The 24,374-nt window shown below is 41.5% G+C and overlaps 1 protein-coding gene across 2 annotated transcripts; it reads left to right on the top strand.

The window, feature by feature from the left end:
* Positions 1–426: 426 nt before the first annotated feature.
* Positions 427–22,629, top strand: LOC105468193 (small ribosomal subunit protein eS17-like). 2 transcript variants are annotated; one of them, XM_071083330.1, is made up of 7 exons: positions 777–1,262; positions 4,519–4,736; positions 7,270–7,364; positions 10,011–10,211; positions 19,997–20,055; positions 20,848–21,030; positions 21,245–22,629. In XM_071083330.1, the coding sequence occupies exon 7, from the start codon at positions 21,270–21,272 to the stop codon at positions 21,630–21,632; it is 363 nt and encodes a 120-aa protein (XP_070939431.1). In that variant the 5' UTR covers positions 777–1,262; positions 4,519–4,736; positions 7,270–7,364; positions 10,011–10,211; positions 19,997–20,055; positions 20,848–21,030; positions 21,245–21,269; the 3' UTR covers positions 21,633–22,629. The 2 variants fall into 2 exon arrangements, 1 of the variants encoding a protein (XP_070939431.1); XR_011615903.1 differs by lacking the exons at positions 7,270–7,364; positions 19,997–20,055; positions 21,245–22,629 and adding exons at positions 10,802–10,990; positions 12,242–12,366 and having other exon boundaries at positions 427–1,262; positions 20,848–21,028.
* The last annotated feature ends 1,745 nt before the right edge of the window (positions 22,630–24,374 follow it).

The raw sequence follows: 24,374 nt of genomic DNA, 5'->3' as shown, positions 1-24,374 counted from the left end.
CCGTCGCCCCCGCCCCTCGCCCGCCCGGGTCGCTGGTGCTGGCGCCGGGGCCCGGCGGCGGCGACTTCCTCCGGTTACTGCTGCCCACCCTGGGCGAGCTCAGCCGCGTCTTGGGCACCACCTCAGCCTGGCGGCTGCCCACCTGCCCCGGCTGCTACCGCGTAGCGGCGAGCGGAGCCTCCGGATGGGTCCGGACGTGGGGCGGCGGCGGCGGGGCCGGGGCGCAGCGGGAGCCGCGGGATGCTTGGTCGGCCTGCCCCACCGGCCCCTCTTGTTGGAGCCCGAGGCGGGGAAAGAAGGAAAAGTGGACGGGGAGGGCCTGGCGCAGTGGGGGCGGTGGGGAGCGCCGGGGCCGGGTGGGGAGGCCCTAGGGGCCGGGCGGGAGAGGCCCGGCCGGCGGAAGCGGGTGGAGGGAGGAGGCTCAACCGAATTGCTGGGGCCCCACTCCGGCTCGCCTTCAACCGCCATCTTATTTCTTCCCGCTACTGGAGCGCCGTCACGGGTGCTGCGCCGCCGACGAGCCTGGGAAGGGGCGAGGTGGCGCGGCGGCCGCTAGGGGGAGCGCGGGAACATTGAGTCGGGAGCGGAGAGCCCGGGGCGCTTGGGATCAGCGCAGCGCGGCGCGGCTGGACTCCGAGCGCGGGTGGCGCGGCTGAGAGAGGCCCGCAGCTCGCTACATGCCCCGCGTCTAAGGCTTTCGGAGACCACAGTCTCCGCGGACCCCTGGCTGGAGCCCAAAGCTGGCCGGACCTCCTTCCCGCGGCTCCGCTTCCGCGGCTCCGACAGGAAGGCAGGAGAGCCCCCAAATATCATTCCCCCCCGCCCTCTAGGGAAACAGCTAGAGAAAGAAAAAAAAAGTCGTCGCGGATGGGGGCGGCCCGAGCGACCTAAGGGACCGGGCAGCGCCAGCGACCGAGGGAAATTGGTCGGGGGACAGGGAGACAAGCCCCCAGAATTTAGGAAACTGCGAGGCTTGGAGCTGGAGTCCTGAAATTGACTCCGATGACAACTGTTCCGGATCTGTGCCGGGAGCCACGCTCCCGGATGCCCCGCCCGGAGGGAGGGGGGCCCTAAAACCTGTTGCGCGGAATCCCCACTCCGAAAGCCTCAGTAAACTCCAGAAGGCAGCTGCTGCATGTTCCAATCTCCCGCCACCTTCCCAGTGTCACAGCTAGGACCCCGACCACCTAAGCAAGAACTTACCTCTCTTTTGCAGTGGAAAAGAGGGAATCCTGCCTAAAACCTACTTCACGGTGTCATAGGTTTGTATTATCGGGAAATAACCTTTATTTATTTACTTGAGAAGTCACTAGGTTTGAGCTTAGCCCAGGGTACATATCATGATGACATTTCAGGCACCCTCAAACCTTATCACAGGGACTCAACTCTGAGTGGTTGAAGTCAGCTCTTCAGATAAGAGAAAGATTTTATAAACTTTAATATTTATTGAGATAAGTGACAACCAAAAAGTAATTAAAAAATAGTTGGCCGGACGCAATAGCTCATGTCTGCAATGCCAGCCCTTTGAGAGGCCAAGGCTGGATGATAGCTTGAGGTCAGGAGTTCGAGACCAGCCTGGGCAAGATAACAGGACCTCGTCTCTAGAAAAAAACTGAAAAATTAGACGGGCATGGTGGTGCGCACCTGCGGTCCCAGCTACGCGAGAGGGTGAGGGGGGAGGATCGCTTGAGCCTGGGAGGTGGATGTTGCACTGAGCCGTGATTGCACCGCTGCACTCCAGCCTGAGTGACAGAGCAAGACCCTCTCTCAAAATTTTAAAACAAGAAAGAAAAATACCTAACAGGATTCTGTATGTCAAATGGCTTATTTCAATCTTATTAGGAAAATGGAACACATACATGAAATGAAAATTAAAATACAAGTACTAATTGCCAAATAAATGCATTCAATACAATTTGGTTGAGCTCTAAGGGTGACAAATGTGTATATGGCTGCGAGGACTAGGTAAGTAATGTAAGTCAATGAAGTAGACAAGGTGAATAACTAGGCCAATGGAAATGCCATGTTTTGTTTGAAGAGGATGGCCAGGTGCGGTGGCTCAGGCCTGAAATCCCCACACTTTAGGAAGCCAGATGGGCGGATCGCTTGAGCCCAGAATTTCGAGATAAGCCTGGCCAACATAGTGAAACCCCGTCTCTACTAAAAACACAAAAATTAGCCGGGCGCTAATTTTTATTAGCATGCGCCCATAGTCCTAGCTACTCAGGAGGCTGAGGCAGGAGAATCGCTTGAACCTGGGAGGCAGAGGTTGTGGTGAACCGAGCGAGACTCCGTCACCCACCCCCCAAAAAAGAGAAAAGTTAAACAAAACAAAACAGACCAAAAAAACCCCAACTTTTCTTTGAATGGATTAGCAGGTATTTGATGTTTTGCTACTTTATGCTTTAATGAATTTATCTTTCTGTGGCTTCAAGAAGAAAAATGTTAAGTCAGTGAATACTGTATAGGTTGAGCATCCCTTATCTAAAATGCTTTGGATCAGAAGTGTTTTGGGCTTTGGAATATTTGCATTATACTTACCAGTTGATCATTCCTAATCTGAAAATCTGAAATGCTGTAATGAGCATTTCCTTTGAACAGCATGTTGGCACTCAAAAACTTTTGAATCTTGGAGCATTTTGGATTTCAGGTTTTCAGAATAAGGGTACTCCACCAGTATCCTTTTATTTATCTATGATTTAATATAGCCCTTCTTTCTCAGAATTACTGAGTGACTCATTCCTGTAATGCTACTAAATTTTTATTCATTTTTTATCTTAATAATAATATTTAGGCCGGGCGCGGTGGCTCAAGCCTGTAATCCCAGCACTTTGGGAGGCCGAGACAGGTGGATCACGAGGTCAGGAGATCGAGACCATCCTGGTGAACATGGTGAAACCCCGTCTCTACTAAAAAAATACAAAAAACTAACCGGGGCGAGGTGGCGGGCGCCTGTAGTCCCAGCTACTCGGGAGGCTGAGGCAGGAGAATGGCGTGAACCCGGGAGGCGGAGCTTGCAGTGAGCTGGGATCGTGCCACTGCACTCCAGCCTGGGCAACAGAGCGAGACTCCGTCTCAAAAAAAAAAATGATAATAATAATAATATTTAACATTTATTGATCACTAATGTGCCCAGGCACTATGGTAGATGCCTTATCATTATACCTGTAAGTCCTATAGTGGCCTGCAGGCAGGTTTTTATTATATCCTCATTTTACAAGTGAGGTAAATAAAATGTCTTAGAGGCTCAGAGAGCTTGTGTTTTCTCCATGTCCACATATCTTATAAGCAAATGAGCCTATTTAAAGCCAGATCTCCCCTAAAGCCCAGTTCTTTCAGTTCCCTCAGTTTGCCATTGAGGAAACAAGAAAATCAGACTCACTCTCATCAATTGCCTCACACATACTCTTGAATTCCTTTTGAGTGGGAACAGAAATAACATTATATGTGTTCCTCTACGTCTAGTCCTAGACATTAATTTACCTGTTTCTTTTAAGTTAGTGACCATCTCTGTTGAAGTCTTTAACTCCATTAAAAGTGAATGGAACCTTAGGAGGGTTTTAGGCAGGAGAGAAAGCTCCTCTCCAGTTTGAGCTTCAGTTGTCCAGAAGTAAAGAAGAGGGATGAGATATTATTTGAGATAACTCCTTCAAGAACCAGAATTTAGCAAAGCATTTACACCATTTTGATGAAAATATTTCTAAACTATATTATAAAACTAGCCAGGTATGGCGGCACATGTCTGTAGTCCTAGTTACTTGGGAGGCTGAGGCGGGAGAATTGCTTGAGCCTAGGAGTCTGAATATGCTGTGAGCCATGATGGTGCCACTGCACTCTAACCTGGGTGACAAAGTGAGACCCTGTCTCTAAAATAAATTTATTTTATTCTACAATAATTCTAGGCCGAGTGCGGTGGCTCATGCCTGTAATCCCAGCACTTTAGGAGGCCGAGGTGGGTGGATCACAAGGTCAGGAGATCAAGAACATGTTGGCCAACATGGTGAAAGTCCATCTCTACTAAAAATACAAAAATTAGCTAGGCATGGTGGCACATGCCTGTAGTCTCAGCTACTCTGGAGGCTGAGGCAGGAGAATCACTTGAACCTGGGAGGCGGAGGTTGCAGTGAGCCAGGATTGCGCCTCTGCACTCCAGCCTGGGCGACAAGAGTGAAACTCTGTCTCAATAAATAAATAAAATAAAATAATTCTAAATACATTCTGCTCACCATATTGTTACACTGATGATCTTAAAGTTGATTGAGAAGCAGCTGAAACTGGCTTCCACAGAGTACTCTCATGTGGTTCTGAATTTTGAGGTCATCTTTCTTTGTGTCATGTTTTTTAGATGTCCTTTCTCAGAGTCAATCAAGTTTGAGTAAGACCTGCAGGGATCTCTTGTGAGCACATATATTGAGTTTTAGTACATAAGCTTTGTTTTAACTTTTCACTGGGTAGGTGAAACTCAGGTAAGTGGCATTATGTCTAATATATAAAATATTTTCCCCCATTTTTAAACAGAGAAGAAGATACAGAAAATGAAAATAAAATTTGGTACTACAGCACAAAGGTCCAGCTTGCAGAATTAATTGACTGTCTAGAGAAAGATTATTGGGAAGCAGAACTCTGCAAAATTCTGGAAGAAATGCGTGAAGAAATCCACCGACACATGGACATAACCGAAGACCTGACTGATAAGGTTTGGGGCAGTAACAAATCCTTTCTGGTGGCAGCTAATGGTGAGAGGGGCATTTTCTCATTTTATTTTTGTTAAGTCTGAGCTAAACTGTTGGTATGAAATCAGTTGGTTTGAATTCAGTTGGTATGAAATGCAAACTTTGAAAATAGATTAAAATATAGATTAAAATTTTCTTTCTTTCTTTTTTTTTTTTTTTTTTTTGAGACAGAGTCCTGCTCTGTCGCCCAGGCTGGAGTGCAGTGGCGCAATCTCGGCTCACTGCAACCTCCGCCTCCCGGGTTCATGCCATTCTCCTGCCTCAGCTTCCCAAGTAGCTGGGACTACAGGCGCCCGCCACCATGTCCGGCTAAATTTTTGTATTTTTAGTAGAGACGGGGTTTCACTGTGTTAGCCAGGATGGTCTTGACCTCCTGACCTCGTGATCCGCCCGCCTCGGCCTCCCTTTTTTGGTTAAGGTACAACGTCAACCTGGTACTAGAGGAGGAAGTATTCACAAGAGTTGAAAACTGATGGGGAAGAGAAGGGAAAACTAACATTTTTGAGTGCCTACTGTGGCCAGGTGCTCAACTAGGTGTTTTACAATTCTTTAATCCTCTCAACAACTTTTTAAGGAGTATATTGGCAATGAATTCAACACTCAGAAGAATTCCCCATTAAAACACCAGTCCACCACCGTTACCTTTATTTGCTCTCTCTGGTAACCAAAATCTTGGCTTTGATAGTCAGTTTGGGACCACCCAGTCCAGGTAAATACCCAAAATAATGTCTAATGGTGTTCTTTAACTTGGAGTTATATGAGATGAAAACAATGGAAACTACTGAGGTTCTGATAATAGCCAAGAATAATTTGTAGCATAACAGGAATTTCAGAATCGTAGTCTGTCCTGATGACTTTGACTTGATGTTAACCTCTCAAACAAAATACTTCATTTCTAATGTATAGCTCTCTGGTTTTTATACACATGCATGTCTACTTTAGGTGAGTTTAATTCTATTTCTGAGAGTTAAATTTTTCTTCTGCATTTTTCCTCAATATTTTATGAAAAAAATTAAATGTACAGAAAGGTTTAAAGAATTATACAGTTACCAGCCTGACCAACATGGCAAAACCCCGTCTGTACTAAAAATACAAAAATTAGCCAGGCCCGGTGGCACACACCTGTAATCCCAGCTACTCAGGAAGCTGAGGCAGGAGAATTGCTTTAACCTGGGAGGTGGAGGTTGCAGTGAGCTGAGATTGCGCCACTGCGCTCCAGCCTGGGCGACAGGGACAGAGTTTGTCTCAAAATAATAATAATAATTATAATTATACAGTAAATACTCATATATTCATTATCTAGATCTGTACTTTACTATATATTTATAGCTAAATATACAGCTTACTATATTTGCTTTATCCTATGCCTATATGGTAATTAAGTTTTATAATGCTTTATTTTGCTTATTTGAAGGAAGTTTATTTTTAGAAGAAATTTTTCTAAGTAGAGATGGTTTCTAAAACCTGGTAGGTTCATTCTTTGTTTAGTTTTGAAATATTCATGCAAAGTGTAGAATATACATGTTTATAGAATATGCATATTTAGTATAGATCAGATACAACATAATTTTTTCTCATCCTTTAATGTTTTTCCCTCTGCTGAACACTGGGTCTATTTTTCTTGTTTTGTTGTTGTTGCTGTTGGTTGTTTTGTTTTGTTTTTGGTTTTTGAGACAGAGTCTCACTGTATCACCCAGGCTGGAGTGCAAGTGGCATGATCTCAGCTCCCTGCAACCTCAGTCTCCTGGGTTCAAGCAATTCTCATGTCTCAGCCTCCCAAGTAGCTGGGATTACAGGTGTGCACTACCACACCCGGCTAATTTTTGTATTTTTGGTAGAGATGGGGTTTCACCATGTTGGCCAGGCTGGTCTCAAACTTCTAGCCTCAAGTGATTCACCTGCCTCGGCCTTGTGAAGTGCTGGGATTCCAGGCCTGAGCCATTGTGCCTGGCCCTATTTTTGGTCTGTTTTTCTTATGGCTATGACTGTCATAGGTTTTTGGACCTAAAACCAGTATGAATGTGTGTATGTATACACACATATACATACACACATATATACAAGAGTGTTTAGCAAGATAGACTATTTGAAATTAGAATCTTTGTAGAAAATCAGAGAACTATGGTCATCCAACCTGTGCTTTTCAACCAATTTAAATGGTCTAAACTTAGGAGGCAATTAAACATTTTTTTTTTGTTTGGTTTTCATTAAATGGCCTGGGAAAGTTGGGAGGATATACAATGATTTGGTTAAGAAAAGCTATAGGATGTAGCTATGTTTGAAAGACAGCGGGCATGGTGGCTCACACCTGTAATGCTAGCACTTTGGGATGGGTGGATCACTTGAGGTCAGGAGTTTGAGACCAGCCTGGCCAACATAGTGAAACCCTGTCTCTACAGAAAATATAAAAATTAGCCAGGTGTCATCAATGGTGTGCACCTATAGCCCCAGCTACTTGGGAGGCTGAGGTGGGAGAATCTCTTGAACCCGGGAGGTGGAGGTTGCAGTGAATTGAGATTGTGCCATTGCATTCCAGCCTGGGCAACAGAGCAAGACTCAAAAAAAAAAGAAAGAAAAGAAAAGAAAGAAAGAAAAGAGGAAAGCTGTGCCTCTAAGAAAAGCAGATAATCGGTAACTACATTTCTTTTTCCAAATAAAATGTTCTTTAAAATATAGTAAGTAAGGGCTGGGCAGCGCTTCACAACTGTAATCCCAGTGCTTTGATAGGCCAAGGCAGGGGGGTCGCTGGAAGTTCAAGACCAGCCTGGGCAACATAGTGAGACTCCATCTCTATTTTTAAAAAGATTAAAAAATTAGCCAGGCAGCTGGGCACAGTAGCTCATGCCTATAATCCCAGCATTTTGGGAGGCCAACGCGGGCAGATCATGAGGTTGGGGGATCGAGACCATCCTGGCTAACATGGTTAAACCCTATCTCTACTAAAAATACAAAAATTTAGCTGGACGTGGTGGCACGCACCTGTAGTCCCAGCTACTGGGGAAACTGAGGCAGGAGAATCGCTTGAACCCGGGAAGCGAGGTTTTGCAGTGAACCAAGATCACACCACTGCACTCCATCCTGGAGCAAGACTCCATTAAAAAAAAAAAAAATTAGCCATGCATGGTGACACACACCTATAGTTCCATCTGCTTGGGAGGCTGAGGTGGGAGGATAACTTGAGTCTAGGAATTCAAGGTTACAGTGAGCTATGATCACTTCAGTGTACTCCTGGGCAAGAATGAGACCCTGTCTCTAAAAAAGTAAAAAATAAAATTTTAAAAAAGGAAACACAGGCTGGGAGCAGTGGCTCATGCCTGTAATCCCAGCACTTTGAGAGGCCGAGGCGGGCGGATCACGAGGTCAGGAGATCGAGACTATCATCGCTAACATGGTGAAACCCCGTCTCTAGTAAAATACAAAAAATTACCCGGGTGTCGTGGCTGGTGCCTGTAGTCCCAGCTACTTGGGAAGCTGAGGCAGGAGAATGGCGTGAACCCAGGAGGCGGAGCTTGTAGTGAGCCAAGATTGCGCCACTGCACTCCAGCCTGGGCAACAGAGCGAGACTCTATCTCAGAAAAAAAAAAAAAAAAAAAAGGAAACACCCAAAAACCCAAAGAGGAGTACTGTGGATATACATGGTATTAAAAGTGTTTGTTTCTTCTGGCTTGGTGTGGTGGCTTATGCCTGTAATCCCAACACTTTGGGAGACTGAGGCGGGTGGATCACCTGAGGTCAGGAGTTCGAGACCAGCCTGGCCAACGTGGTGAAACCCCGTCTCTACTAAAAATACAAAAATTAGCCTCGTGTGGTGGTGGGCGCCTGTAATGCCAGCTACTTGGGAGGTCGAAACAGGAGAATTGCTTGAACCTGGGAAGTGGAGGTTGCAGTGAGCCAGGATCGCACCATTGCTCTCCAGCCTGGACGACAAGAGCAAAACTCCATCTCAAAAAAAAAAGGTGTTTCTTCTTATTCACAAATATTGTACTCAAGTTGGTAAATTTATTTTTATGAGGAAACAGTTTAGCAATTCCGAAACTATTTTACTATGTGCTAGGAATGGAATGAACAAATAACTAGATATATTACAGATAATGTGAGCCAGATTTCTCACTGTCAGAGAAGTTACAAATAAGCAAGTGGGCAATGGTAAATGAACCTACACAGACACATAGGCTTTCACTCATACACATATGTGCCCGCAGAGATAAATACTGAAATAATAATAGATGTGTATATTTATCACTACATTTCTTAGCTCTGTTGGCCAAGAGACCCTAGAAAGCAACACTCCAGTTGTAACAAGCACACCAAGCACCTAGATTGTGACTTCTAACATCATTTTCCAATTTGTTCTTCAAAAAAGAACAAAGGCACCTTGGAGAGATGGTGGATTCTAGGACTGAGGCAGGGAAAATACAAGGTGAACCTGGAGCATCTTGTAATACTGGAAAGTTAAGAAAACGCTGAGTGAATGAATGAATGGATGGATGAATGAATGAGTGAATATGTATCAAAAGGACACTAGACTTGGAAAGAGTCCCAAGTGACCAAAGCTGAAACAATTTGTGCAACAAAATTAAAAGTGACAGTATTGCATGATAACCCAAAGAATATAACTGATATCCATGAGTCCATACTGATACACCCTGGTTTCTGTGCACTGTGGTCCTTCTATATCCCGTGGTCTGTAACATGCCATAGCATCACTCTGTCTAAGTTGAAAGAAGGTGAGTGTGCTTAGAGACTTAATGACTTTCAGAACAGTTAAGGGATTTCAGAGAGAAAGTTCTTACAAAAGGGCCTCTGTTTTCTCATTTTACAATTGAGGAAATGATGGCCTGGAGAGGTTAGGTAGCTTGCCCAGAGTCACACAGCTAATCCAAGTCAGATTTGCAGTGGGTTTTGGGTTTCTAGGTTTTGATCACTACAGTGTGCTGCCCAGACTGTGGGTCTATGTCAGCTTGCAGTTTTTGTCATCTGTCACAGATATCTGTATCTAGCCTATATTTTAAAAAGATAGACTAACTTTACTTAAAAAAAAAAGTAGAATGCATAATTAGCATGTATTTTCTAGATGTGAAGATACACCACATTGGTTGAACTCTCTAAACAAAATTTTGTTTGTAATATTGATTGTTATTTCATAGGTCTAATGCTTTAAAAATACTTAATTTTCCTCTTTAATAACTTGTACTGAAACTCTTAAGTGGCATTTGTTGTACTTACTGTTCTATTTGGTTATATATAGAAATAATTTTTTATTTGTTTTCATTATAGAAGAAATTTTGGAATCTATAAGAGCCAAAAAGGCAGACACTGATAATGTTAAAAGCCCAGAAGAAATAGAAAAAGACAAGAACGAGACTGAGGATGACTCTAAAGATGCTCAGAAAAGCAGAGAATTTGAAGACCAGTCCCTTGAAAAAGACAGTGAATACAAAACACCAGACAATGACCCTGAGCAAGGAAAATCTGAGGGTAAAAAATTACTTGATTAAAAAGAAATATTTCATCAGTGTTATTTATGAAACCTCCAGTTTTACTTGCAAAATGAAAGTGAAACATTGCAAGCAACTACTTAATTTAATATTTCTAAAGATATCAGGATACTGTCCCCTCTTGTAACATGTGTGACAATTGTAATGAGTTTTACGTAATAGTGGATTTGCTATAATATTATACTCATGTCTCTATACTTGCCATTAAGTTGCCATTTCCCTATGAAAAAGTACTATTTTTATATTATACCAGAATATATACTTTTGTATGTATACTTATATATGTATACTTTTGTATGTATAATTTTGTATGTATGAACATATATATAAATATGTTCATTTTTGTGTTAATTACTTAAACGTTCTTAATATACTATTAAATATTCTTAAATACTCTTTGGATTACCTATTGCAGCAATATCCCAGAATCTAATTGCTTTAAAATGGCCATCCAACGGAAGCAGGTTTCTTTGGTGACAGATCATTTTTAGTAGTTGACTGAATGTGGTCATTTGTCCTGAAGCAATTTTAAAGAATATCTTTAAAGTTTTGTTGTGCATTTTGCTGTAGAGCCAACAGAAGTTGGGGATAAAGGTAACTCTGTGTCAGCAAATCTTGGCGACAACACAACAAATGCATCTTCAGAAGAGACTAGTGCCCCTGAAGGGAGGAGCCCCGTGGGGTGTCTCTCAGAAACCCCTGATAGCAGCAACATGGCAGAGAAGAAGGTGGCATCTGAGCTCCCCCAGGATGTGCCAGGTACAGAGGGCAGCATATCAATGCCTCTGTAATGGGGGAAATCCTTCCCTTTTGTAGTAAAAGCCGAATGTCACCTAAAACTTTATGTGTTCATTCATGCTGCCTGCTTACAGTGCCATCCCTTTTTGCTGAATTATCACCTAACATTTGGAGTTTGATTAATGTCCTCACAGTTAGTGCTTGAAACTCATTGTGATTTTCATGCTTCTTAAACTTCATTTTGCTGTTTTTGTTTGATGGATTTTTATATTTTATCACCAGACCACACTGGCAGATATTTTAGTTTTAATTACTTACGTGCTAATCGCTCCATGTTGAATGATCTGACCTTTCTAGTTCTGTAGATACTAACAAATTAATTTTATGTTTGCATGTGCTCATGTAATATTTATAGCATTTTAAACCATAGTGTTATGGTAGAAAATCATGATCACAAAACATTGTTGTCAGATGTATTTTGACATAAAAATGTAGGTTGACCAGTAATTCATATTTTCAGTTTTTAAAGTTAAAGTTATACTCCAAGTAAGTTATATCACACCAAGAATGCCCTATTGCATACCATGAAGGATTTTGACAACCTAGCATTCTTATGAGGATGACTTCCATTTGAGTACTGGTCAACAGTGAACTGTGTTGCTGCAAACACCAGTTTAATAGGGCGCTACAGATAGGAATGTAAGTGTAAGCTCCAGAAGAACTGCAGCAAACAGCAGTAAGTCTGCCATATTTTATATTGTTGAGAGATTGGTCATTAAGATCAAGAAATGGGCCAGGTGCGGTGGCTCATGCCTGTAATCCCAGCACTTAGGGAGGCCAAGGCGGGCAGATCACCTGAGGTCAGGAGCTCAAGACCAGCCTGGCCAACATGGTGAAGCCTCATTTCTACTAAAAATACAAAAATTAACTGGGCATGGTGGCAGTCGCCTGTAATCCCAGCTACTCGGGAGGCTGAGGCAGGAGAATCGCTTGAACCCCGGAGGCGGAGGTTGCAGTGAGCCAAGATTGTGTCACTGCACTCCAGCCTGGGTGACAAGAGTGAGACTCCATGTCAAAAAAAAAAAAAAATCAAGAAAACTCTGGAAACCATGCCACCTGGTGAAATGAATAAAGAAACAAATGTTGTTTGGACTCAGTGGCTCATACCTCTAATCTCAGCACTTTGGAGGCCGAGGTGGGCAGATCACTTGAGGCCAGGAGTTCAAGACCAGTCTGGGCAACACAGTGAAACCCTGTTTTTTCTAAAATTAGTCAGGCCTGGTGGTTCATGCCTGTAATCCCAGCTACTCGGGAAGCTGAGGCACAAGAATCCCTTGAACCCAGGAGGGTTGCAGTGAGAGGAGATCGCACCACTGCACTCCAGCCTGGCCAACAGAGTGAGTCTCCGTCTCCAAAAAAAAAAAAAGTTTTTATTCTAGAAAAGAATAGGGGCTTGACATCGAGGGGTGAGCTGAAAATAACGTAATTGTCCTCAGATATTTGAAGGGCTGATGTGTGGGCATATGAGACTTCTTCTTTGAATGTAAGGTGCTAAGTCATAAATAGAAATATAATGAAGAATATTTTGATTAAATATTAACAACTTAAAATTAGAGCTTTTTAGAAAATAGAAATAATAAATTCCCTTTCACTAGAGGCATTTGATAAGTACCTATAAGAGATTATTTCAGTGAGAGTCCTTTATTGAATAGATTGGAGAAACTTAGAGATCTATAATTTAATTTTACAATGTTATGGTTAAAGTTCTGGGTCCTATCTAGTTCTTAAAAATTATGTTATCCTGACTCACATATTCAGGGTTAAAAGTTTGAAAGTTGATTATTGCCCCCAAAATAATGTGGAAAATATTTAATTCTTATTGGAATCATGATTACAATCTTAGTAGATACTTTTTAAAGTATTCTTTGTACTTTTACATTGATCAGTACATTACATTACATTGAAGTTTACAACTAGTGGGTTTATGTATGATCTAGTTCTGTTTCTAAACCAAACTCAGCTGAGTAACAGCTATACTTAGATTTTAGCAGACATTTGCTTTGTAAGGTATTATATTACCAGTATATTTCTCTGAGATATATGTTCTTTTGTTATTAGAATGATTTAAGGGAGAAACTATTATCCTAGTATCTTACATGTTTTTAAAGAATGTTAAATGAATAATATATATATAAAGCACTTAGGATTGTGCCCGACACATATTAACTGCTCAGTAAACGTTGAGTATTACTGTTACTGATATTTATAGTTAACTCCTTTGAAGAGTGAGAAAGCCTAGCAAAAAAAGAATAACGAAGTGAGTGAATTGAATTACACTTTTCCTGATTCAGTAGTTGTTAATCAACATAAAAAATGCTGATTTGATGATTTGTTGAACATAACGAATGTTGATCTCTTGTAAATGAGAGCCTTTGTAGTTACACTTCACAGTTCAAATATAATAGTATTTTCATGTATTTAAAAATATATTTATGGCCAGGTGCAGTGGCTCACACCTGTAATCCCAGCACTTTGGGAGGCCGAGGCGGGTGGATCACCTGAGGTCGGGAGTTTGAGACCAGCCTGATGAACATGGAGAAACCCGATCTCTACTAAAAATACAAAAATTAGCCGGGCATGGTGGCACACGCCTGTCGTCCCAGCTACTTGGGAGGCTGAAGCAGGAGAATCACTTGAATCTGGGAGGCGGAGGTTGCAGTGACCTGAGATCATGCCACTGTACTCCAGCCTGGGTGACAGAGCAAGGCTGCATCTCAAAAAAAGAAAAAGGAAATATATTTACATGAAAACATAAGCAAGCAGTTTCAAGAAAACTAGAATGGGAGCAAATATAGCAATTGTCAGTAGCTGGCATCAGAGGGGATTTTGGGTCATTAGCAGGGTGAGAGTGCTGGACAGCTGAAAATGCTGTCCCTACAATAAATTCAAAACCTTCCCATTTAATAACTCCTAGTTCTCTTAATGACTAGAGTAAAAAAAAAACAGAATTATCATACTTGTTTCCAAAACGTGAAAAACATTTTAAAAGACTTTATTAAATATACATACCAGATTTTAAAGAGAAGTTTGGTACTTTTATAAAGTAGAGAAGCGGCCGGGCGCGGTGGCTCAAGCCTGTAATCCCAGCACTTTGGGAGGCCGAGACGGGCGGATCACAAGGTCAGGAGATCGAGACCATCCTGGCTAACACGGCGAAACCCCGTCTCTATTAAAAACACAAAAAATTAGCCAGGCGAGGTGGCGGCGCCTGTGGTCCCAGCTACTCGGGAGGCTGAGGCAGGAGAATGGCGGGAACCCGGGAGGCGGAGCTTGCAGTGAGCTGAGATCTGGCCACTGCACTCCAGCCTGGGCGACAGAGCGAGACTCCATCTCAAAAAAAATAAAAAAAAAATAAAATAAATAAAGTAGAGAAGCATTTTAATAGGTCCCTGACTTCAGAATATACTAATGGGGATATATCAGTGACCAAAATAGATAAGATCTGGGACCTTGGTGACTTACATTCCAATGGGCAGTAGACAGACTTAAAAGAGTTGTGACCTTCAGAGAGAATGTTTCTGTGGCTCTCTATGCAGTTATTTATTCAGCAGATATTTATTGAGTGCCTACAATGTGCCTGGCAATGTGCTAAACACTTTATGATATCCCTGGACCAAACTCTTACCGCTGTTCACTACCTATGGTCAGTGGATGAGATGCCTTGTTAGAAGAATTGGGGTGGGCCGGGCACGGTGGCCCACGCCTGTAATCCCAGCACCTTGGGAGGCTGAGGCAGGTGGATCACCTGAGGTCAGGAGTTTGAGACCAGCCTGGCCAACATGGCAAAACCCCGTCTCTACTAAAAATACAAAAATTAGCTGGGTGTGATGGCAAGCGCCTGTAATCCCAGGTACTTGGGAGGCTGAGGCGGGAAAATCGCTTGAACCTGGAAGGTGGTGGTTGCAGTGAGCCGAGATCGTGCCGCTGCACTCCAGCCTGGGTGACAGAATGAGACTCTGCCTCAAAAAAAAAAAAAAAAAAAAAAAAAAAAATTGGGGTGGAAGAATTATTCAAGGCAGATTAACAACAATAGCCATGACAGACGATATCTTACTTGGTTTTTCTAAACTTTCAGAATGTATTTAGACATCCAACTTAATGATTAAAACTTATCAATAAAAGAGACTGTTAGATTGGATAGCATTTCAGATGGAAAGATATTTTTGGTAAAGTTTTTTTTTTTGAGAGAGAATCTCACTCTTTCATCCAGGCTGGAGTGCCGTGGCGCGATCATGGCTCACTGCAGCCTTGACCTCCCAGGCTCAAGCGATCCTCCCGCCTCAGCCTCCCAAGTAGCTGACACTACAGGTGTGCACTACCATGCCCAGCTTACTTATTTATTTATTAGAGACAAGGTCTCACTTCAGATAAGGTTTCTGATTGTATTGTTCTAATCTGTATTCTTGGTATGTTTTTGGGTGTGTTTTTTTTTTCCTGTCAGATATTTTAAAATTATTTCTGTTTATTGTAGATATGCCTTTTTCTCTTTTTGTTTTTTTTTTCAGTTTTTGCATTATACAGTTTGAAACCGTGTTATTAGGAGCACCTAATATTTATATTTTGTTGGTTTTTTTATCATTGTGAAATGTCCATTATTTTTAATAATGTTTTCAACCTACACCAGCTTTCTTTTGGTTAATGTTTGTATTGTATATATTTTCTGCAATAGAAGGACTTTTTTAAAAATCTGAGAATTTAGAATTTTTGTAGAAATACAAACATTTACTTTAGTATTTCCTTATATATACAGAATTGCTTCTGTATATATTTTATTTCAGGGCTTTACTTTGAAATAAGATCTTGTCAGAGAACACTGTTGTTTTCATATAATTTGGTGAAGTTATTATGTGAAGGAAAAATGATAAAATTGTAGTATAAAAATGATAGGAGTGAGAGCATAAGAAAATTGGTCAGGTTTCATGATACCTATTATATCGAGTATGATCAATGATCAGAAACATTTTGTGTGGCTCAGATTAAAGATTAAACTGAAAAAGTTGGACAATATTTGGGGAAAGATTGGTACATATCACTTATAAAGTTAAAAAGTTAATCTCCTAGTACCTATTCAGTTTCATCTGTCTTTGGGAAGAATACTTTATAAACAGTGTGCTGGTTAATTGATACTGTGTCACACCAAGAGGCTCATGGTATATGGTTTTTCTACCTTTAGAGATTCCTAGATTGATCAGAGTTTAGGTGGTGAGATTGCAAGAGTCTCTGTTAACCTCTCACTCATTTTAATGATCTTTCCAGAATCAGTTATTTATTTGGAGACTGTAATATGGAGTTTTGGGGATTTTCCTTTTTTTTTTTCTTCTTTTTTTGAGACATGGTCTTGCTGTGTCACCCAGGCTGGAGTGCAGGGGCACAATCTCGGCTCACTGCAACCTCCGCGTCCTGAATAGCTGGGATTACAGGCATCCACCACCATACCCAACTAATTTTTGTATTTTTAGTAGAGATGGAATTTCACCATGTTGTCCAGGCTGGCCTCGAACTCCTGACCTCAGGTGATCCGCCCACGTCAGCCTCCCAAAGTGCTAGGATTACAGGCGTGAGCCACCATGCTGCCTGGACTTCTTGCTCTTCAGCAGAATAAAATGTTTGAGGCTTATGTGACACAGTACCTATCCCGACTTGGAATTGGTTTTTTTCCTCAAGAAGTCCAAGTTCCTTTTAATGGGAAATGATATTTAGAGACCACAATCTAGACTCAGGGATACTTTTTGCTACTGGGCTCTCACAGCCCCTAGGCTTTTTGGGTGGGTAGTGTTATGAAAGACATGTTTTTGAAAAGAAAAAGATCATCAGTTTATTTTGATGCTTCAGATTCAGGTTGCGGATAGCGTACTTAGTTTCTTTGTTTTTACATTTGTATCTCTGTTCCCTATACTGAAAGCCTCAGTTCCTAGCAACAGTGATTCAGCTATATATTTGCTTTATCCCAATACAGGATATTCCTATCCTAATGTGCATTAATAATAAGAGGAAGTGATTTTTCAATATGGCGGTATTCTCATAATACCAGTATTACTGCTGACACTAAGACTGCTGAATGGCATTTATGACTTTTTGCTGCTCTTTATTTCTCATTATACTACATTTCTAGTAAGGATGTACAGACAAAATATCATATTCTAAAGTCACTTAAAATAATCCTCTGGACCAGGCGTGGCAGTTCTCGCCTGTAATCCCAGCACTTTGGGAGGCCGAGGTGGGCAGGTTGCTTGAACTCAGGAGTTCAAGACCAGCCTGCCCAACATGGCAAAATCCCTTTTCTGTAAAAGTTAGCCGAGCGTGGTGGTGCTTCCCTGTAGTCCCAGCTACTCAGGAGGCTGAGGTGGGAGGATGGCTTGAGCTCAGGAGGTGGAAGTTGCAGTGAAACGAGATTGCACCACTGCACTCCAGCTTGGGTGATAGAACCAGACCTTGTCTAAAACAAAACAAAAAAAGATAATAATAATAATCCTTTGTGTGGTTATGCACAACTTGATACGCAGTTCGTTTCTGTTTTAATTTTTAGGGATGCATTTCTATAATAACTTTATTTTTTTGAAAATGTAGAAGAACATTTACATTATTATAAATTCAAAACTATGTAACTGGAGATATTCAGAGAATTTTCACTTTCATTCCTTCTCTCTCTAGGTAACCATGTCTTTCTTTTCCCTTATAAGTAGCCATTTTTATTGTTTTTTGGTTATTCTTCAATGTTTCTTGTTTTTGTTTTGTTTTGTTTTTTGAGATGGAGTCTCACACTGCTGCCCAGGCTGGAGTGCAGTGGTGCGGTCTTGGCTCACTGCAATCTCCGCCCACTGTGTTCAAGCAATTCTCCTGCCTCAGCCTCCCGAGTAGCTGGGATTACAGGCGCCTGCCACCACGCACAGCTAATTTTTGTATTTTTAGTAAAGATGGGATTTCACCGTCTTGGCCTGGCTGGTCTTGAACCCCTAATCTCATGATCCACCTGCCTCGGCCTCCCAAAGTGCTGGGATTACAGGCGTGAGCCACTGTGCATGGTTGATTTTGTTTTTTATAAGTAAAAGCAACAACTGTTTATAAATTTGTATTTCCTCCCCTTCTCACACAAAAGTGAGCGTATTATAAGTATTGTTCTACACCTTGCTTTTAACATTTAATCTTGGAGATCATTTTATATGTGAACATAGTGATTATCGTCAGTTCTTGCTATGATGCATGGTATTTAATTGTATATACCATCTTTTGTTCAACTAGTGCCCTATTGATGGGCATTTTCTTTTCTTTCTTTTCTTTTCTTCTTTTTTTTTTTTTTTTGAAACACAGTCTCATTCTGTCACACAGGCTGGAGTGCAGTGACGTGATCTTGGCTCACTGCCAAGATTCACCATGTTGGCCATGCTGGTCTCAAATGCCTGACTTCAGGTGATCCATCCACCTTAGCTTCCCAAAGTGCTGGGATTACAGGCATGAGCCACTGCACCCAGCACCCCCCCCCCCCCATTTTTTTTAGACAAGATCTCAGCTTTGTCACCAGGCTGGAGTACAGTGGCCCAATCACGGCTCTCTGCAACCTCTGCCTCTCGGGTTCAAGTGATCCTCCTGCCTTAGCCCGCCAAGTACCTAAGACTAGAGACATGCACTACTATGCCTGGCTAATTTTTGTATTTTTCGTAGAGCCAAAGTTTCGCCATGTTGCCCAGGCTGGTCTTGAACTCCTAACCTCAAGTATTCCGCCTGCCTCAGCCTCCCAAAGTGCTAGGATTACAGGCATAAGCCACTGCTCTCAGCCTCATGGGCATTTTCTTCATTTCTGGGTCTTTTGCCATTTTAAATACTCCAATGAATAGCTCTATAGATAAATAATTTAGTATTTTTTTAGTGTATCTTGGGCTACACAGGATTGCTACGTTAAGTAAATGCTATGTAATTTTCCCTTTGTGTATTGTGAGACTGGGATTTTTGCCACTTGATAACTGAGAGTAGTTTCTTCATACAGTTTTATTTTACATTTCTCTTAGTTTGAATTGGGCATATTTCCATATGCCTAAAGGCCATTTTCTTTTCTTTTGTGACGGCTCACATATTTCCATCGGGTTGTCAGGTTCTTTTCCTGAAACCCGACATTATACATTAGAGATAGTTACTGCAATAGATTGTCAACCAATTTTTATTTTGGGTGATTTGAAGAGTACCTTGTTGATGGCAAAAACAAACACAGAGGGAGACTCTTAATTTTAGAACTACCATGGAAAGACAGGTTTTCTGTTCATGGTAGTGGTAATTTTTTTTTTTTTTTTTTTGAGACAGAGTCTTGCTTTGTCGCCCAGGCTGGAGTGCAGTGGCCGGATTTCGGCTCACTGCAAGCTCCGCCTCCCGGGTTCACGCCATTCTCCTGCCTCAGCCTCCCGAGTAGCTGGGACTACAGGCGCCCACCACCTCGCCCGGCTAGGGTTTTTTTTTTGTATTTTTTAGTAGAGACGAGGTTTCACCGTGTTAGCCAGAGTGGTCTCGATCTCCTGACCTCGTGATCCGCCCGTCTCGGCCTCCCAAAGTGCTGGGATTACAGGCTTGAGCCACCGCGCCTGGCCGGTAGTGGTAATTTTTATATGCTTTTAAGAACTATACTCATAGTGATACTACTAAATTGTCCTTAGAAGTTAACAATCACGACTGGGCACAGTGGCTCACACCTGTAATCTCAGCCACTTTGGGAGGCCAAGGCAGGCGGATCACCTGAGGTCAGGGGTTCAAGACCAGCCTGGCCAACGTGGTGAAACCCCATTTCTACCAAAATCTACAAAAAATTTATCTGAGCATGGTGGCACGCACCTGTAGTCCCAGCTACTCAGGAGGCTGAGGTGGGAGAATCTATTGAACCTGGGAGGTGGAGGCTGCAGTCAGCCAAGATTGTACCACTGCACTCTAGCCTGCATGACAGAGCGAGACTCTGGTTTTTTTGTTTGTTTGTTTTTTGTTTTTCAGAAGAAGAAGAAAGAAGGAGAAGGAGGAGGAGGAGGAGGAGGAGGAGAAAACAGTCACATGTACGTATTACCTTCTAGTTAATTTGGGGGTTATACTATTCAGGCAGAAAACCATAGAGATAAATAATCCTGTTTAATTCTGTTTCTAATACTGTTTAAATACTTTTCAAAAGTAAGACTGTAAGCTTCAGATTTTGAATATTATCTCAGCAAAACCACCTCTGCAATATCTGGTGCACTGTAAGTTTTCAGAGATAGTCATATCAGTTGGTTATTCTCCAGCTCTGGGGTATCCAAAAGATTGTCTGCCTTGTGCTGGAGACTAAGGTGGTATGAGTCAGTGGGTTAGGGTTGGGTCCTCACCCCACAAAAATGTCAGTGAGTTGAGCTCGGGAGTTCGAGACCAGCCTGGGCAACATGGTGAAACCCCATCTCTACTAAAATACAAAAGAAATTAGCTGGGCATGGCAGCATGTGCCTGTAGTCCCAGCTACTTGGGAGGCTGAGGCAGGAGAATTACTTGAACTCGGGAGGCGGAGGTTGCAGTGAGCCAAGATCGCGCCATTGCACTCCAGCTCTCCAGCTTGGGCGACAGAGCGAGACTCCATCTCTACAGAAAAATAAATAAATAAATAAATAATCAGTAAGTTAATAGCCTGGAAGACTTAAAAAATAACTCATAAGGTGTTGCTTACCACTTTCTTTTATACATTGCACTAGTCATACATGAACAGCTTTTCTTTTAAAAATACAGCTTTGTAATGAAATTCTAACACAAATGTCTTTTCTGACAATTCGTCATTTTTCATGTGATTTCCAATTTAAAAATCAGATATTCTGTTTTTCTAAAAGAACCTAACAAGACATGTGAGAGCAGTAACACTAGTGCTACCACTACCTCCATGCGGCCTGATCTGGAAAACAGTAACAGCAGTGAACTAAATTCTTCCCAGAGTGAATCTGCTAAGGCAGCTGATGATCCTGAAAATGAAGAAAGAGAATCTCATACACCTGTCTCTATTCAGGAAGAGATAGGTAAGAATATACCTCATGCATTCCATTAAAGGGAAGTTTTTTCTATTTTCGCTTTATTATTTTTTATTTTATTTATTTTTTTAGTTTTTAATTTTTTAAATGAAAGTTTGGTGGGGGTGGGAAAATGTAGATGTTCTTTTCCTTTATTTTTCATTTTTTTTAAAACACTGATAGTACTTGCACTCAATGTTTTTGTTTTAAAAATATACAAAAGCGCTCTTTACCAAGGACCCGCCAACATGGGCCGCGTTCGCACCAAAACCGTGAAGAAGGCGGCCCGGGTCATCATAGAGAAGTACTACACACGCCTGGGCAACGATTTCCACACGAACAAGCGCGTGTGCGAAGAGATCGCCATTATCCCCAGCAAGAAGCTCCGCAACAAGATAGCAGGCTATGTCACCCATCTGATGAAGCGGATTCAGAGAGGCCCTGTAAGAGGTATCTCCATCAAGCTGCAGGAGGAGGAGAGGGAAAGGAGAGACAATTACGTTCCCGAGGTCTCAGCCCTGGATCAGGAGATAATTGAAGTAGATCCTGACACTAAGGAAATGCTGAAGCTTTTGGACTTCAGCAGTCTGTCCAACCTGCAGGTCACTTAGCCTACAGTTGGGATGAATTTCAAAACGCCTCGGGGACCTGTTTGAATTTTTTCTGCAGTGCTATATTATTTTCAATAAATCTGGGACAACAAAAAAATAAAATAAAATAAAAATAAAAATCTACAAAAGCACACCGAGCGGGGAAGAAAGATCCTTTTCAGACTTCCCTCCCCAAAGGTAACCACCATCCATCAACAGTTTGCTGTGTAACATTTTAGATCTTTCTCTCTGCGGTTACATTTATGTATGTATGTTTACAAAGTTTTTGGGGGGCTTTGGGTGATTTTTTTAGTTTTGGGGATTTTTTAAACATAAACAGGATCATTCTGCATGTATTTTTCTGCGTCCTGCTTTTTTTTACTCAATGATACATGTAGAGAATCTTTTTATGTTATAATTAAATTCATTTTTTAAAAACTGCTGCATGATACTTCAAAGTATGGATGTACCATAAATCATCTACTATTTCTCTATTAGTGGACATTTAGGTTGTTAACAGTTTTTCATTATTACAAATAGTGATGCTTTTAAACATCCTTAACGTAAATCTTTGTGTACTTGTGCAGGTATTTCTGGCAGTACAGAAACAGTAAGTGGACTTGCTGGTCAAATGGTAGCTGTATTTAAAAAACAGTGATAACTACTGCTTAATTGTATATCAAAAGAGATTTATACCAGTAATTTACATACACATCTGTTTCCTTATTCTCTCACTTAAAATCAACATCATTCCTCTTAACATTTTTTCCAATGGTGAAAAGTAGTTCATATAAAAATTTGCATATCCTTACTCATGTGGTTAAGTTTCTTACATGTGTTTGTTGAACTTCCTGTGAATTGCTTATTCATGTCTTTTTGTCACTTTTTCCTAATGAGTTTTGTTATCTGTCCTTAATGAATTTTAGGAACAGGAATGCTTTATGTATTATGGCTGTTAATCTTCAATTTTACATATATATTTGTATTGTAATTGCCTATTTTTAGCTCTTTGTTGTCATACAGAAATTTTTACATTTTTATATAGTTAAATGTATCAGTCTTTAGAGTTTCTCTGGATTTTATGTTTTATTAAGGAGGGCTATCCCCATCCCAAGAATATACATATATTTTACAGTAATTCATCATACTTCTATAACTTTGTTTTAAATCTATCTAAATTATAATTTTCATTTGATATGAGTTGGAAATCTGTTTTAATTAGGACTTTTTCAGTTGCAAGTGACCAAACCAACTTAAACTAGCTTAAGTGAAGAAGGAATTTAATTAGCTCATATAGTTGGGAAGTCCAAGCCATCATCAGGCATAACTGGACCCTCAGGTATCAAACTCTTTGTTTTCCCCTCTTTCTCTCTCACCTTTTAGGTCTACATATATTTGTGTGTATTAACCTCATTCTCTCCCAATATAGACAGGCTATTCCCATGTGGCAGGGAAGATGGCACAAGCAATTTGTATTTATATCTTTCCAAGGTCTGTGACCCAAAGGCAAGGCCCCTACTTGTGCTCCAAATCAAAAGCCCTTGAGGAAGGAATTTGAGTGGCTTATCTTGGATCATAATGTTTCTACCCCTATGGCCAGAGCAGGCAATGTACTGTGATTGATGCCTCCAGCAAAAGTGTATGACTGGAGTTGGGTAGGAATGGTTTTCCAAGGAAAGAGGGATGCTGCAAAGATTATAGCACAGTAAATATCTACACTTCCATCATTTGGTAGCTCAGCATGTGTATATACTCACATTTGTTCCCATACATACAATTAAAAAATGGTTCTGCCCAATATAATGCAAAGATTTCACCCACAACTTAAAACTTTTTCAAAAACCTCTTTCCCACAATTACATCCTGTAATTGTATCTAGACCCAAATCTAGTATTTCTGTGTATTGTACATTAATTCCGATAGATCTGGAGGTGGCTTATCTTGATCTCACAATCCATGAGCCACATTATTAATTTAACTGTGTACGACACTCATAAACATCATGGAGGGTGTTCTTTAATAAATCAGGATGCCATTGGTTTTCTGGGAGAGTGGCTGTGTTTGAGAGGTGAGAAGCATGTGAGAAGACTCCCCTTCTGGAGGCCATTCTGTTTTAGCTCCCTAGTTCCTGCTGGCTGTTATTGGGGTTGGGTTGCTGGGGACTTCTGTAGGATTAAATAATCATACGTCCCTATTTGGCACGTTTGGTTTTTTTTCTGACAATAGCATTCACTTGTAGATTCCTAGGTTCCCAGCTAGTACTCGATGCTCAATAACTTGTTCTTCAGGATCCCTGAAGGTGAACACCCTCCACTTCCTCAGTTTATGTGTTTAGTAGGCCAATGGTCCTAGCCCTCAGGTGAAGAGTTTGTGTAGGCTTCTGCCTGCTGGTATCATTAAATAATGAGCTGGAGAGGCTGATGTAGATCTGTAGCCTGCCGCCAGGCTGCGTCACAAGGATTCACTGCTTTATAATAGGAGGAATATGGCCTTTGGGCAGAGGGTGTTCAGTAAAGACCTCTACCTTCAGCCTAGTTCTCTTTCTCCATTCCTTTAAGTCTTACCCCTGTGGTTGAATTTTCTCCTTCTTTCCCTTATTTGCACTAAATTTAGCAAATGACAAAGGATTGACTCTGAGCAGTATTGGATTGTTGGCTCTGAACTAGGAAGCTTTTTAAAAGCACTGTGTCATTCTCTTTCTGTTTTCAGGAAATCTGACCTAGACTAAATGATGTCTAAAAAGTGTCTATTATAGGACTTCCT

This window comes from Macaca nemestrina, chromosome 17 (genome assembly GCF_043159975.1).
Source record: "Macaca nemestrina isolate mMacNem1 chromosome 17, mMacNem.hap1, whole genome shotgun sequence".
In the NCBI taxonomy this organism is placed as follows: Eukaryota; Metazoa; Chordata; class Mammalia; order Primates; family Cercopithecidae; genus Macaca; species Macaca nemestrina.
Note: the sequence above shows the minus strand (reverse complement) of the source record. Positions and strands in the feature narration are given on the sequence as shown.